Here is a 16919-nt window from a genome sequence, read left to right on the forward strand (position 1 = left end):
CACATTGGTTCTCCATTAAGGAATGGACCGACACACTGCTATACGACAGCATCTTTGGAAATCGTTGCATGATTGTTTTAACACCACTTAATGTAATATATAGATTGTAAGCATGACAATAATAAGGTGATGCGTTTTATTGAAAATATGTATGCTGAGTACACCATGTATTGTTTTGGGGCAATTTAATTTCTCAAAATATTTTAGATCCAGACTTGTATTGATACGCCACTACTGCAAAAACAGAGTCTCAAATCGTGTATTAAAATGACTCTTACTGGCACTCCCTGTCAACTGTTAGTGTGGATGTGGTGGGGACAATTTCAAGCTCTGCACTCTTCCGATAGGCTAAACACACCTACTGCTGAAAGCCATGGAGCTAGTCACATAATCACGTTACCCAGAGGCAAATAAAAGCAATTATTAAAATACAATATGGACAGACAAATTGCATTCATTTGGGCCTTAATGTATGTCAGATGAGAAGATACTGGTGTCAATAAGGCCTTTCAAAGGCCCACACAATGCTATGGGCCAGCTGGAGAACTGGCTTTAGTCAGTGCAAGCACCAGCAGGAAGATAGGAGGGACAGCACTTTTTAAAGGAGACGGGTATGTTCACGTAAAGACAACACAAGACGGGAACATGTCAGCTATAAACTTTATATGAAAGTTGGACAATGAGGACTTCTGTGCCTTTAAGAAGATTACATCAACATTAAAATGGGACATGTTAATACATAGAATACTCTGCACAATGGAAGGAAAAATAAATTAAGAACATTATTTACAACTTAAACTGTACATGTTTTACTTGTAGCCAGATTTAGTAGAAACAAAGTCATCATAAAAATAAAAGAAAAGTAATAAAATAAATAAAAAAAACCCTACATTTACAATGTTTTACATTAGCAGTATGGATCAGAAAATCGTGATACCTTGAATGAAATCTTCACTTTATACTGACCCCAGTACATCAATGAATATGTCTAGAAAACACTGTACAAGAGAGGGAGGGGTGGTCGTGTAACAAAAATATAAATAAATAAAATCCACAGTTTAATTCTGGTGCATTGTCCTAATATTGGTGGATGGGTTCATTTATCTAGGCTTCACAGCCATTTTCTAAAACTGTACAGTGTTTTAAAAAAGACAAATGTTTAACTGAAAATGGGCTCACCGATGAATCTCCTATAATCAGTTATTGCATACATTTACCAAGCGCCCTGTTACATTTCATTAGCATAACTTCTCCCAACGCTATACACCGTCTTACTGTTGGGATCGCAGTGATTGCTGAGGTAGAGCTTGCTTCTGGACAGATAATTGTATTACATTTTAGTTCCTTCACTTCCAGTTACTGGTGCATCGCTCCGCTGTGCATGGTGTCAATACTGGAAGAGGATACAACTGAGGTCTGCAAGGAATCTTCTAACCCACAGAGTACAGTACCCAATAATGTCTCATCCAATGCAACCATTCATTTTTGAATTTCAAGTCTCATTATTATTAAAAAAAAAGTGATTATGTAAAATAAATCATAGGAGAGAGAAAATGTTAGGTTATCATTTTCAGTAAATACTACAGGGTATTAAGTAACCCTTAAACTGAAAACTGTCATAATTAGGCTTCAAACACCAACCACAAGCAGGAGAAAATAAAATGGGACTGCTTGAGCTCCCATTGGCTATCACCTCTTGTGTGTCCCTAAGCAGCTCTGGGTCTGTAGCCTATCCTCATCACTAATGCAGACAGGCCCCCGGGCAGTGTGATTAACACCTGGATCCAGTGCCCATCTGGATCTCGGCTGCATACTCACCAGGTGTTTATGTTCTTCTCTACACACACCACTGGAATGCAGAGGGTACAAGCACAGAGGCACACTGCCCAGTTCTTTACCTGCACGTATGAGCCAGTACCTTCAAACTCTGTGCATTTCACACAGTTCAACAACTAAAAGCACTGTCCAATGAAGATTTTCAGCTGTTCATTTTTTCAGTCTTCTTGAACAGTTTCATCAGCTGGCCAAACCTCTCATAAACCTGCAATAAAAATAAATAAAAATCACAACAAAAAAATCCAGGACAAAAAAAAAACCACACACAAAAATAGACCCTCCTCCTCCTCCTCCTCCTCCTCAAAGCACAGTGCAGGAAAAGAATGGAAAGATTTCAAGCACAGTCCAAAAAGATCTTAAATAAATTCTGAAATTATTCCAGCTCATCAAGTAAATTAAAGCAAACCCAGGCTGATTCTTACCTGAGATGGAGACTTGTTTAACCTGGAGGCCAGTGAGCAAAAGGTTTTTTCCGAAGCCCCTTGCTTCTTGATGTCAACCAGAATAGCCCGGTCATCATCCCTGTGTGATAGCAGGAGCAAAGAAATCAATGAGCCCGACAGAAAGTGACACCATCACATGAGCATGCTGACTGAACTGAAATATAAAACGTCAATGTGGAACTGTAAATAAAACAAACCGGTAGAAGGGTCAGTAAAAAACAAGGAGACCCAACATGCAAAAGACTAATGATAAATACCACTTAAACAAGTAGAGCAAACGTCGCACACGGTTAGTGAATCTGTGCAATAATGTGTGGCTTTATCACACTGTTAGCTTTCCGAAAAAACCACGAAGTGCTATTACTGAACTTGCGAAACAGACTTTTCTCTTTGGAGGTGTGAAACACCAAGCCAAGAATCATTGTACACAGACATCAGCTCCCCCAAAAGAGACACTAAATAATGTTACAGCCTTCTCATTTCCAGCCGGCGGCCAGCTAAATTGCCATCTTCTTTGGCAATTTAGCTGGCCGCCGGCTGGAAATGTTCACTGAATAGTATTCAAAATCTTTATTTTCTTCCAATGAAATAGCGGTAATTTCCACAATTCATTACGTATGCAAGTCAAGTAAAACATTCCTTCTCCGAGGGCATTTAGTTTCCGGGCTTATGTTTCCATGGAGACCGTGAATCTCGATGGACCAATCGGTTTCGAGCTGACAAGTGATGTTGATGATGAAGGCCGCACTGTACAATCATATACTGTACCCGAGTCAGTAACTGTACAGCAGAGTTATGAAACTGTATAATACATTTTTTAAATATATTATTTATTAATGCACTTGCGCATTCTCACACTCAGTAGTTCTCACACTCGGAAACAGCGACACGGGAGACTAAAAATAATTGTAAGGACTGGTTGGTTCCATTAATATTTTTAGAAACTTAAAATGGGTCTTGTTTTTGTTTTTTTTGTATGAAATAAAAAAATGGAATACATGAAAAAATAGAACACAAAATACAGCTTATGGCTTACCTTTTCTGTGTTCAAATGTACTACCAATTAATACTGCTTCATATCTTGTGTCTTTAATTTAGAAATTGCTTCACATTTTTCTCTTCTGTCTCACTTGGTATTATGGTATCTATATTATGTGACTGTTTGTTTTTGTGCCCGAAATACAATTTCTTTATTTCATTGGTGTCTGGTTTGGTCCTTCTGGGTGTAATAAATTATTGCAAAACCAAACTGAGTTTGCTTAAAAATATGTGGACTTCACTTATTTTAAAATGTACTGCTAAGACAAGTTTGTGGTTTTAAAATTCTAATATAACATTATTTTGTAATTACTTTTCATAGACACATAAGTAACTTTTGCTTGCTCTTTAAATCTTGATTGCTAAAATCATAAAAAAATAAACAAAGTTACACTTCTTTTGAATTTTGGGTCCCTATTACTGCACATATTTAGGCCCAGGATAGGCAGTTTTAGATCCCTGCAATTCATTTTCAGTGGGGGGCATTGCCCTGCAGCCACACTGGGGGAGGACCCCCATACCCCCTGCCTTCTACTTGGGATTTCTAGCCACATTAAATGAAAATGAAAAGACTGATGTTGTTAGGGTGATGAGAGAAAACAGCTTTATAAATGTATTTACCTTGTCCATGCTACCAAAACCGCTCCTTTCTTTTTGACGACATTCTTGGCTGACAGGCTGTTGGGTGACTGTGCAGGAAAGGATCTTCTACACTTCTTTATGCTGGGGGTTTTTCCTCCTTTTTTAGAATGACTGCTTCTTTCTTCAGACTTCTTTGTCTTTTTCCTCTTGCCTTTGCAGACGGGGGTCGGGTCTCTTTTTGGTTTCTTTGCAGCGGGCTCAGAATGGCACCTCTTCCGCTTGTTGCTGCCAGAGCACTCCGCACCGCACTGCTCAGACTCACTGTGGTCTTGGGATCGCCCAATCGGCAGCGAGCAGTTCTGAGAAGCCCCCTGATCAGAAGAATCGTCCTCCTCAGTTCCTGATAATGTTCTGGTATACTGATTAGAAGCAGGACTATTCATTGAATTTAATACCTTTGAAGAACTCTCCTTACCTAAATGCAAATCTGTGTTGTCACATAAAGCGTTTATGACCGTTTTGCCAGGAGTCCCATTGCAAATTGCCACAGCTGCATTTGCATTTGTTGTGCACGGTTGCATTTCCTTATCTTCCAAGGGTTCAAGTAACTTACTCTCACTGCTCAGAGACTTCTGCTCAGTTTCTGAGGGGACACTGGTAGACGTGTGTCTGATTTTAACAATAAAGTGGTCGTTGGATCGTTCCATAACCACGGCCTGCATTGGCAGATGGGGTTTGAACTGGAAGCCAGGTGGAATGGCCTGGCTGGGCCAGGTGGTGCTGCTATCGGAGCTGCTGCTGGAGTTGTCTGAATCCAACACCAAGTGGATGTCCTGCTCAGTGGCATCCTCCCCATCACAAAAGGCATCTTCACTATAATGGGCACTGAGGACGCTATCCGGAACAGCCGTGACCTCCTCGTGTTGTGGCTGCAAAAAGCTCAGGTGACTGTCTGATTTTAGTGGGGAAGGGATGGTGAGGGAAACCGCCAGGTCTTCTGTCAACATAGAATGAGAGATTGACCACTGTGGAAGGGAGGAACATGTGGCTTCTGTATCCACCGAATTAGCACAAGGGACTTCCAACATACAGCTCTCATCTAACACAGCTGGGTTCAGTGGTAGCCCAATTCTTCCACCAAAAGCAGGGAATTTCTCAGGACTGATAACAGACCAAGGGGTAGCGGCTGAGACTTTCATCGGTGTTAAAGCTTTGCTCGGGGTGGGCAACATGAACAACTTCTCTTCACCAGGAGCTGCCTTCCGAGGAGTCCCAACCAGCCAGCTGTGGCTCTCCACCCCAGAAGTACTCTGCTCCAGCAGGTCAGACCCCTGCAGCAAACACTTAAAGATCTCCCCCATCTGAGAGTCTGTGACCAGGTTGAAAGTCAGGCTGGATGCCTGCTGCTCTGTTAAGATTTCAAAACTGAAATCTGATTTGTCAGGGACATTTAAAGGTTTCCTTGGGGTAAAAGTGGCTGGGTTTATTGTGGGAGCAACATCTTTTTTAGGCAATTCCACTGTGTTTCGTGTATTAACAGTACACAAGCCAGGGTTTTGTTTGAAAACCTTATTCGATGACTCTATATCATGTTTTGCTTTATCCTCCTTGTAGTTATTTAGGTTTTTGCCCCTACTTCCTAAGCCAGTACTTGAGGATTTAAAGTTTGGGGACTTAAATAACTTTTTCTGCTTTTTCGAATCAGACTTTGGTTCAGTCTCTAAGGCCTTCCTCTTCGCTTTGTTGACCGGGGTCTTTGGCGATTTGATCGGCGTCTTCTTGTCCTCCTTAGTTTCTTTCTTCATATGGTCTTTATCCTTCTTTCCCTTCTCATCTGAAGGTTGCCCCAGATCAGCACATTCGCACAGATTAATCAGAGCAGCCTGCAGTTCTCTGAACAAGAAGTCAAATTGCTGCTCCACAAAGATCCAGAGCTTGCTTTTGAGATTGGGAGCCTTCTGCTCAAAGATGCGATTGACAATACCGTTGTTGGAAATCTGCTTCAGCATCGCTGTAATGATCTTGCAGAGTTGGGACTTCAAGTTCTGTTCCGAGTTGGACAGTTTGGAGCAGTTTAGATTCTTAACAAACTCTGTGAACTCCAAAAGGGACATTTGAATGACGTTGTAGAATGTTTTCGCCGGAAAGCTTTTGTGCAGCTTCATGTACTTTTTCCTTATTTGCTTGCGTATAAACTTTAGCATGTCCATAACCTCGTGTATAGAGGAAGGATCTGAGCTTGACAAAGATGTCATAACAGTTTGAAAGCGTCTCTTATTTGAAGGGGATTTGTTTGAGGGGGACTGAGAGTTTTTTATTGCTGTTGAGTTGGTTTTGCTTTTCTTTGCAATGTTGCCTTGCGAAGCTGCTGGTTTGACCTGCTTAGCTGGGGTTCTAGCCTTAGGACTGCTTGGCTTCTTCACAAGCCCAGGACTCTCTTTTATCTGGCGAGTACAGGGGATCACCACCTGCTTCTCTTCTTCCTCGTTGTCACTCACAATTTCTCCTTCTTCTAATTCATCCTTCACAGATGATGACGAGGAGCTTCCATTTTCCTTTGTCTCTTCCAGAGAGCTACATTCTGGCTCCTGATTCTCCTTGTTCACTTCCATAATTTTTGTTTCTGGAGTGAAGCTTTTAAGAATGCCAGATAATTCTTAAATAAAAATAAAGTTAAAGAATTAGTGCTGTATACAAAAAAAATATAATAAAATGAAAAAGATTTAAAATCAACGTGTTGACTCTGGTTAATACAATTTTTTTGTTTTTTAAATACTGTAAATAAATTAACATCCAGTGACATTCATCCCCTGCCATTGCTGTAAAAACAAAATGAACACACAACAGTTGATCGCCATGCCCTTATACACACTGCATGTACAGTAGAAATGTAAGTTTGGCATAGACAGATGGAGAGGTGCTTTCATATACTCTCAGCCTCTAATACACTCAATAGCTTTACTAAAATATATCCAGACCAAGTTTAATCAGAACTGAATAAGTGCTTCAAGATATTTGTAAAAATTAGGGGTGCACCGATAAAGATTTTCTTGGCCGATACCGATAGCCATCTACCCATATCGACACAGGGCCTATATTTAAACTGTTTTATCATTATAAATGTTAAAAAAATGAAATACCGTTTACTTCTTGTATTTATGACAAATTAACAGGTATTGTTTATTTGTTGCATTTACTTCAGAAAACGAATACAAAGAACAACATAGTATTATATTGTGTGCCTGACAGCAATTTATACATTTGTTTTACAACAGTCACACAAAATTAACATTTTGCATTTGTACTAGTAAAAACACTTCTGCAGAAAAAAATATATAATGTGACTAACTTTTACAGCTGCTTGATGTCAAACACTGCGCATTATAATTTCTACCTATACTGTACAGTAGAAAAGAAATGTAGCCCACGCAACGTCAACTACGACACCTTTTGTTACATTTGTATTTTAAGCACACACTGCTTAAAATGCAGCACAACTTACATTGTTCACTTAATCAAAATAAAAAAAGGAGGTCAAAAATATTATTTCCGGTTACAAAATTCAGTCAAACGAATTTGTTACTTAACAAAAGACGACACAGTAATCAATGTCTGCTTCAAAATGCCGCTGAATACACCCGCAACCAATGCAGATTATAAAAGTAAATTACAAAAGGCCATTTTGAAGTACATTGTGTAATAGTATTATTAATGTAACGACCCAGCACTCTGCGCTAACTAAGAGGATATCTTTTGCTGTTTGGATGCAGAAAATATTCAAAAGAGAGCATTTTTAAAAAAGCATCAGAATATTCTACTCGCAGTTAATCGTTGGATTAAATGTAACATCAAGTCTGTTCTGCTGCACACAGCTCGGCTATCCTATTGTTGTCTTCAGACATTTAACAAAAAATATTTTGAAACATATTTACTGCAGGTTGATCGCACGTTACACAGCATTGGGAAAATGACTGTCTCAGTATAGCAAGCGCGCCTGACTAAACATTTAATTCTCTGCTGGAAGAAATTCAAGCATGAATATCGTGTACATTATCGGCTAAAATAACAAAAACTGCTGATCGCCGACTGTTTTTTTTCCTTATATCGGTGCCATGCCGATAGGCTACCGATTATCGATGCACCCCTAGTAAAAATGTCAGTGTGACTTGCAGATGGTAAGGCAGGCAGGCAGACAGACAGACAGACAGACAGCTACCCTCCATAACCCCTTTGCATAAATCAGGAGTAGACAAGCAATTCTCAGACAGTCAAATTAACAGACTCCATAAACCCAGAGGTAATTACATTTGATATAACTTGCCGTAAAGAAGGTCTTTAGCAAGGTCCTTTGTGACAACTCCATCAGCACTTATGCAAAGTGTGACATACACCTGTACAGACCCAAACATGCCTCCACTATACCCCTCCCCCTTATAAAGGAAGCTTTTGTTTTATTAAATCAATAACAGAGAAACACAATAAAAAAATAAACAGTTTGCATACATACCCTTGTCTAAGCTCCTTACATATGGTGGCTTGCCTGGGCACTCGTGCCTTGGACTTCTCTTCAGGGGTCGAGCGGGGCTTGTTAGGGGACTGATAATCTCAGGAATGCGACGGATGGTTTTCAGGGCAACCAGCATAGAATCCTCATCATGAAGCAGCACTTCTGCAGGGCCCTTAGGCAGAGGCTCTGAATGAGACGGCCCAGCATCCAGTGTGTCACATTCACTGGAATCCGGCTGCAAATGACAGCTGGTCGTATCAGCGAAGGCTAGATCTCCACTCGATTCCTGCAACGTTGATGAAATGCTACTTTCTTCCTGCTGTGCCAACAGCAATCCACTCCTAGCTTTGCTGCTTTCTTTTATCAAACTGTTTTTCGTCCGATTGCACCGTGAACTCGTATCCATGTCTGGATTTTCAGCTGTGAAGTCTTCCTCGTAATCTGAATTTTGAGTTATTGCTAAATTGTTTTCATGCATCACAGTTTTGTCAGAACTTAGCGGTTCTGTTTCTATGGTGTCAGTACTGGATACTAAATCTGTAGAACTATTATTTGACTCTGTGTCCATGGTAACATCTTGGGATGCTGTGTTTATAACAGTATTGGCCACATCACCTATGGTAACAGCCCGGGCCTCTGCTTCTGCTGTACAGCTCTTGTGTTTTGTCTGAACATTAATATCATGCACCTCAGTGTCAGCAGTAATGTCAGTGTGTGTATCTACAGTAAAGTCGTGAGCAACGTTGCCCACGGTAATGTCTAAAACTATGTGATCTTCATTATCTGTAGTCATTTTACAGGCTTCAGCCTCTAAGGTCACAATGGGAAATTGAGTATTTGACTTGTCAAGGGTCTTGTCATTTCCAATCAATTTCTGGGCCTCACTAACTATGGCAACATGGTGGACATCAGTATCATTGTGGGCCTCAGCACCTACAACAGCATCAAGAGCTTGCACAGTATCATCACAGGTCGTTGTCTTGGCAGTTGTGGCACACACTTCTGGTTCTTTGGTTAGGAGTTCAGCTTTTATAGCATCACAGTCTGCTGCCAAAGGTTGGACAGGTGCATCCACAACAGCAGCATCTACTTGTATAGTTTCTTTTAAAGATACAACATCTTGCTCCATCATATTAAGAGGGAAAGGGATCTTTTCACTATCTGCATCATTAGCGGCTGGGAGACTCTCCAAATCAATTTCTGCAACACAGTCTGAATGTGTCTTTTGAGAATGAGTATTGAGAACCTCTGAAACCTCTCTATCCTGTTCTGATGATTCACTGCTTGTTTCAGCCTCATCTAGCACAACGTATCCATCACCAAAAAAATCTGACTGTCGTGCTTCCCCACAATCACCCGCCAACTCTCCCTCTCCAGAAAGCCTCTTTTCGAGCTCCCCTTCCCCGGTGGACATCTTTGGTTTTTTCACAGGTGAAAGCGTGAGATTAAGCGTTTCCATGAAACAGAGTTTCCTATTCCTGCCATTTTCTTCTGTGCTGTTTTCTTGGCCCGATTGACCATCATTGACTGCAAGTTTTTGCACTGTGCTACCCTGGATCTGAACCCCATTTACAGACTCTGCACTTGTGTCTTGATTTGCAGACTTCTTTTTGGGTTCAGAGTCTTTTCTGCAGACACTGGAATTAAGCTTTGTTTCCTCATGCCTCCTTTTTTCATCTATTTTGCTGTCCCCTTTCTTTTCTTCTTCTTTCCTTTTACCCTCGTCTTTCCTTCTCTCGGTCTTACTTTTGTCTCCCTTGTTTCTTTTCTCCTCTTCTCTCCTCCGCTCTTCTTTTCTGTGTCTGTCTCTGGTGGGGCTCTTCTCTTTTCTACTTGAAGAGGTCACAGCTTTGTCCCCATGTTGGCTTCTAAAGGAACTGCTGTTGTGCTTTCCTTCTTTTATGCTGGACTCTGGGGCTCTCTTCTCTGACCTTTCCTGGTCTTGACGGTGTTTCGGATCCTGCCGACTGCTCCTGCTTACCAGTTCAGTATCTTTCTGACGATTTTTTGAACTGTTGAATTCGCTAGATAGATGTCTTGAACTCTCCAACCGAGGACTTTGGTTCTTTGAGCGTGGAGGACTCTTTCCCTTCCCAGATCTCCTCTGCTGCTCTCTCTCAGTGTGCGCACTTCTCCGTCGGCTTTGCTTTTCCCTATCTTTTTCAGACTCTTTAAACTCTCTTCCTGCCATCTCCCTCTCTCTTGACCTTTCCTCTTTTTTACCACTGATGCCAATCCTAACGTTGTGATTTCGTTCCTCCTGGTATCTGAGCTTTCTTTCTCTGCTCTCCTGGGCCTCCGTGGTCCATTTTTCTGTAACAGTCAGTTGCTTTGCTGTAGTTTCCATACAGGACTTGGTAGCTTGTTTGTGGACTTTCCCAGCTGCCTCTCTGCGCAAGTGTTCCATGTCTCTAGAATCATTAACATAATTGTCACTAGAACATGGGACTGGTTTATCAGATCCCAATACATCATGACTTGATGATATACTGTTCTGACGGATTGGCACGTGAGCTGAAGAGTCTTCTTGTACAGTTCCAGTAGCTGCTTTCTCTGGCAGCTGGCTGGTGTTATTTGCTCCAGCACTCTGAATACATGTATTCCTGGTCCCCCGTGATGCGTCAGTAGAGGAACCTCCCCCTCCACTTGGGCCATCTGTGTTCCCTTGCCTGGTGTTCACATACCTCTGAAAGTTAGGCGAAGACCGAGGACAATACTGATTAAATCCACCCCTCCCACTCCTGTAACAAAAAAGAGAGAAAGAGGTATAGATTACAGTATGTGAAACATTGTAATTAGGAAATCAGGTCATTTGTAGGTCAATGACGAAGAAGGACTTTAAAGTCTGAAATCATATATAAATTAGAACGCTCCCACAGAATAACACTATTTAATGATATACCATACGGAACACCGACCCCCAGAGGCTCCTTGTGACTTGTACAATCAGTACAGAAATGTCCAACCTCAGTTTGACTTTGGTGGTTAATACGTTATCTTCTGCTTAAAAATGCACCGAGCAGATAACCTTTTTGAACAGCTTTTGCTACTGTGAGCAATGACGCTAGCAACACAGGACCACTAACAATACTAATCAGCTCCTCTTGATGTAAGACCACTGCATATTATGGTATTATTTTTACCTCTGTTGAAGTCTGCTGATTTCTTCATCCTTGCGTACAATTTCCATCCGGGCTGTTTTGATAAGTGCAGATATGTTCTTTTTTAGGAGCATATTTTCATTATTCAGACCAATGTTCTGTGAAGAGAGAGGAAAAATAAATCTATCAATACAGATCACACAGGCATCCAAACAAATTAATGATGCTGTTCTTATGTTCTAAAAAATTATTTACCATTTATATATATTGTTCTTTCATTAGCTGCTGCACTTTTACATAGCATTTATGTTATAAATGGACAAACCTGATTCTGCATTTCCTGTAGTTTGCAAAGTAATTCTTTAACATGGGTCTGAGTTTTCTCCAACTTCGCCACCAACTGTAGCAAATGAAAAACAGAAAAGAAACAAACATAAATCTTCTGTATGTCAGTATTTTCAATGTAATAAATGAGCCACTGCCCAAATAATTAGGATGAGGTTCAATGTGTTGGTTGGTTAGTTATTCTGTATCCTGCGATTGTGCTAATTCTACTACTACGTCTAACGTATCATCGGGTGTCCCGCAGGGATCTGTTGTTGGCCCTTTGCTTTTTAATCTCTAGGAAATGTAATTCGAAAGCATGGATTACATTTCCATATGCTGATGACACACAGGTATATATTGAATTGACTACTGATACTACAAATGCTTATTCCAGGTTATCTGCTTGCTTGGATGATATTGTCGTTTGGATGACTAAAAACTTTCTACAGTTGAATTCTAATAAGACCCAAATTATTTTGATAGGCACTAGCAAAAAAACATCACTATCCCTGACCTTATGTGGTCATGTCATTTTTGTGTCCACTTCAGCCAGGAATCTGGGAGTAATCTTAGATTCTTGGTTTTGAGTCTCATGTTTCATCGGTGGTTAAATCTTCTTTCTACCACTTACAAAACATTGCTAGAGTTCGTGCTTACCTTTTACAGAAGGATGCTGAGATTTTGATCGATGCTTTAGCAACATCGCGTATTGATTACTGCAATGCATTGTTGATTGGGCTGCCTTCTCACCTGGTGAACCGGTTACAACTGGTCCAAAATGCAGCTGCACGAATACTGACTTGTACAAAAAGGACTGAGCACATTACACCTGTTTTGGAAAATCTGCACTGGCTGCCCGTCAAGTTTGGTATTACATTTAAGATGTTACTCTTGACTTAAGGCTGTTTGGGGAATAGGGCCTACATATTTATGTGAATTGGGGGCTGTGTGGTCCAGTGGCTTGTAACCAGGAGGTCCCCGGTTCAAATCCCGGTTCACTCACTGACTCATTGTGTGACCCTGAGCAAGCCATTTAACCTCCTTGTGCTCCGTCTTTCAGGTGAGATGTTTTTATAAGTGACTCTGCAGCTGATGCATAGTTCACACACCCTAGTCTCTAAGTCACCTTGGATAAAGGCATCTGCTAAATAAACAAATAATTGCTGCATCCCTATATTCCTAGACGTCAGCTACACTCTTCAAGTTTGAAGTTGTTGACCATTCCCTTATTCAGGTGAGTCGCTCTGGGAGGTCGGAGTTTTCCTACTTGTGGTCCCTCCCTCTGGAATTCCCTGCCATCAGTTGTCAGAAACTCCAACACTTGAGGAATTTAAGTCCCTATTAAAATGTAATCTTTTTCCAAGCTTACAGAAAATAGACATTTTATATTTGAATTGTTAGTATTTAAACTGTTGTAATTAATGTTTTAATTTTTGCTTGTTTTGTAAAGCACTTTGGGATGGCGTGCCATGAAAGGCGCTATATAAAAATAAATTGATTGATTGATTACATACCTCACTGTGTGAGGTTTCCCTCTCCTTCCTTTCTTCGGCAAGGACTTCTTCATATAAATCAAAAGAATCTTTAGTCCTCAGAGGTGAAAAGGGGTTGGCACATTTTTCTGCAAGAAAACCAGATATTCCTCACTACAGTTATTTAAAAAACACACAAGATGCCCGGTTATAATTTATTGCTAGTGACTTTTGTGGCTTTTTAAAGCTAATTTGTATGCAAACAATCAAACCAATCCGAATAAGGTGTTGAATTCACACCGAACAGGCAGTTCTCGTATCAAGCTGGATTGCAGACTACAGATGGAACTGGCACTACCCCCAGTTTGATATTGAAATGAGAGGACATTGTGTTTAACAAAATTTATATACAGAATATACTTCAGAATTTACCTGCATTCGAGCTGCATCTGGGACTGTTTTCATGGTCCAGCCCAGAATAAATATCCAAGGAGCTCTCGTCACAGGCCACAGGCGAATCTGCCAGGAACATGGGGAGATGATGCATCGCTTGTGTGTTTTGTCACTTTAAGATCGAAAAGACCTCAAAAAAAGGGTCCTCAGTACCAACCTACCTAATTTTGTAGCACAGTACATCTTTCTGATCGATAAAATTGCTTCATTTTCTATTTATTTTTTCAAGCGATCATTTAAATTAACCGTTATAGACAAACACTAGATTTCTAGACCTCAAAACCTTGATTAACACAGAAAAAAAATTAAAAAAAAGTAGTATTATTTTAGTGATTCAATAAACACTCGTGGCTGTATCACCAAATCAACCTTTTTGTGAAGTGTGTCAGTCTAGCTCTGGGGAGCGATGCTTAGGCTAATTTGTGCTGCTACTGTTCTGTTTTACCTTGCGATAAACAGACTGACAGGAAGAATACAGATGCAGGAACAATTGTTATATAGCAAGAGACAGTAATAAACATGCGTTACATATTTGAATACACAGCAGCTCTTGAACATCAACTCCCTCTGTCAACGTTAGGCTTGTTTCCATTAACCGCTCTCTGTTGCTGTCTTTACAGTTAGTAAATGTGGAATTTCTTACCAGAACTACCTTGGCCAAAGTCACCATACAAGTCATCAAGATAACCGGATTCCATGTTGTTAACTGCTTACAAATTCTCCATGCAAGTGCACCTGGGGTCCTGAAATTAACAAGATCAACGATATTAACCCCCTCTGCTTCTTAGAGCAATTTATTGGAGCACAATCTTCTTCCACAACCCTATGATAATGGTCAATTTCAGGGAAACAAAGAGGTGTCAGATACAACTGTTCTCAAATGCATTGTAGATTAATCACAAGCTTGTAATGAGGTGTGAAAAGCTGACATTACAGGATGCTAACTGGTCTTAGGGTATACAGCTATGGCTAAAAGTTTTGCATCACCTACACTTTTAGGACAGACAAGTAAAAAAATAAATAAAAAGCTATATGAACATAATTTAGATATTTTATTTAACATCCTGTAATCAAAAAAATTACAAAATGATATTGCAAAAGTCTACCGGAAGCCATAATAGTAGTACAGTATTACAAGTTACATTTCAAAATGTCACATTTTTCAATTTTTCATGGAAAACTACAATGCATTATGTAATTCAATATGTTAATGTAACATTACTCAGCAGGTTTTATTCTACTTTATGAAGCAAAGATGAGTTCCTTCTATAGATTGATTATGCAGCACTTTTAGCCATAGATGTACATGTAGAGGGAAATATGCAAATGCTATAGTGCAAGGTAATTGAGGTATCTTTTTACAGACTTTAAAATTGGTGTTTAAGAAACAGACAAGTGGCAGGAAATTCAGATATCCACATAATGTTTGCTTGGTTTCAGGTTGGTTTTGGGTCAAACGAAAAATGTCTTAAGACCATTGGGACAGTTGTATGAAAAAGAAAAACTTTGAAATAAGAAGTTCTGGTGGGTGCATACTGTAGTTTAGTGCATTTGTACAAAACCATGACAATTAACTGCATTGTCGCCTTGTTTCCAGTCAAGTCTAACACTTTCTACGATGATTTGAATTACTACTAAAAACCGTATATGAATATCCAGTATGAAACACATTTAAAAACATACAAATGTTATTAACATCCCAGCGATTTAAACGTTTGACACACATTTCTATGCCAGCCCTTGCAGCTTGTTGCTTGTAACACGTGCCTGTGATTGTCTATTTGTCAGATAGCAACAGTTTATAACTAACAATACCATTGAAAATATACAGCGTGTGAAATGTGTGTGTGTGTGTGTGTTTAATACAAAAGCCTACAGCAATAGATTACATTGTTGCTGACAAACTGAAATACTGTGGCCTGGGCCCCTTGACACTCAAAAGTGTTATTTAGTGTCCCCAGTGTTGGCCTTTTATACTTTCCATCAAGTTTTTTTTCTTTTTTGACCAAATCTTGTCATGAATGAGATAGATAGATAGATAGATAGATAGATAGATAGATAGATAGATAGATAGAGATAGATAGATACGGTATATTCATATATATTTTTTAAACTCACACCGTAAAAAATAAAAACAAAACACACAATTGCATATGTCTTAATAATAAACAAAGCGACCTGTGTAAAGAATCACTATATGATGCACACAGGTGTATGTTTTATCAACCCGAGCCGCTTCTAAAAAAGTGCTATATTATAGTACCGAAAAAACTGTTAAAACCCATAGGACTGCGTTAAAACACTTTTAATGAACACAGCTGAATAGATAGGTATACTTTAAAACGCAAGAGTAATTATTTTTACACCAATACACAACTAAATGACACTTCTTTAAGCGGCCTCACAGACCAACGCCAATTTAGTGATAGTATTACTATTAGACTTTTACAACCGTCTCCTGTCTATCACAAATTAGCTAAACGTATGCCCTAAAACTTGAGATTGGTTAAATATAACATTACCGAAGAAGGAAAGTGTTGAATTATGTTCCCAGTGCTGTTTTGCCGTATCCTGTGTTGTACTCCAGCCGCGCCAACCCTAGTACAGCCCCTACCTAACCGGAAATTACGACACTTTCCCGCGGTCCGGCGCAGTAAGAAACAACCTCCCGCCTAGCGGAAACTGAGGTTCTGATATATGAACCAGAAAATGCAGAAGAAATGCAAATACACAGATTGTGTTCACGAGACTTTGTCGCCGGCTAGATTGCAGCCAAAATCTACGGCTGACGTCACAACCTGCGCTGGCGGAGCTTGGACTGCTTTGGAACGGCAACTGCAGAGCCGAAATGGAGGCCACCCCGCGAGACATTTTGATTGCCGAAGAAACTGAAGCAATTGAAGTGCCTTTAAGAACATTATAACAGAAGAAAGTCTACAAACGACAGGAGGCCATTCAGCCCATCTTGCTCGTTTGGTTGTTAGTAGCTTATTGATCCCAGAATCTCATCAAACAGCTTCTAGAAGGATTCCAGGGTGTCAGCTTCAACAACATTACTGGGGAGTTGGTTCCAGACCCTCACAATTCTCTGTGTAAAAAAGTGCCTCCTATTTTCTGTTCTGAATGCCCCTTTATCTAATCTCCATTTGTGACCCCTGGT

General features: G+C 40.0%; 1 protein-coding gene across 1 annotated transcript; it reads right to left on the minus strand.

Moving 5' to 3' along the window:
* Positions 1–646: 646 nt before the first annotated feature.
* Positions 647–16492, minus strand: LOC117411405 (CASP8-associated protein 2-like). Its single transcript, XM_034018880.3, has 10 exons — positions 16282–16492; positions 14403–14502; positions 13739–13825; positions 13349–13455; positions 11833–11907; positions 11550–11665; positions 8407–11147; positions 3939–6555; positions 2259–2358; positions 647–2041 (listed from the first exon to the last, which is right to left on the minus strand). The coding sequence occupies exons 2-10, from the start codon at positions 14455–14457 to the stop codon at positions 1979–1981; spliced, it is 5961 nt and encodes a 1986-aa protein (XP_033874771.3). The 5' UTR covers positions 14458–14502; positions 16282–16492; the 3' UTR covers positions 647–1978.
* Between the last annotated feature and the right edge of the window lie 427 nt (positions 16493–16919).

This window comes from Acipenser ruthenus, chromosome 6 (genome assembly GCF_902713425.1).
Source record: "Acipenser ruthenus chromosome 6, fAciRut3.2 maternal haplotype, whole genome shotgun sequence".
NCBI classification, from domain to species: Eukaryota; Metazoa; Chordata; class Actinopteri; order Acipenseriformes; family Acipenseridae; genus Acipenser; species Acipenser ruthenus.

Excerpts from the sequence above, each read along its gene's own strand:
- LOC117411405 (XM_034018880.3), bottom strand. The coding sequence starts at position 14,457 with ATGGAATCCGGTTATCTTGATGACTTGTATGGTGACTTTGGCCAAGGT. Across the intron at positions 13,826-14,402 it reads CTTTGGCCAAGGTAGTTCTG|ATTCGCCTGTGGCCTGTGAC; the intron begins GTAAGAAATTCC and ends TGTTCCTGGCAG. Across the intron at positions 6,556-8,406 it reads TGTAAGGAGCTTAGACAAGG|AATTATCTGGCATTCTTAAA; the intron begins GTATGTATGCAA and ends TTTTTATTTAAG.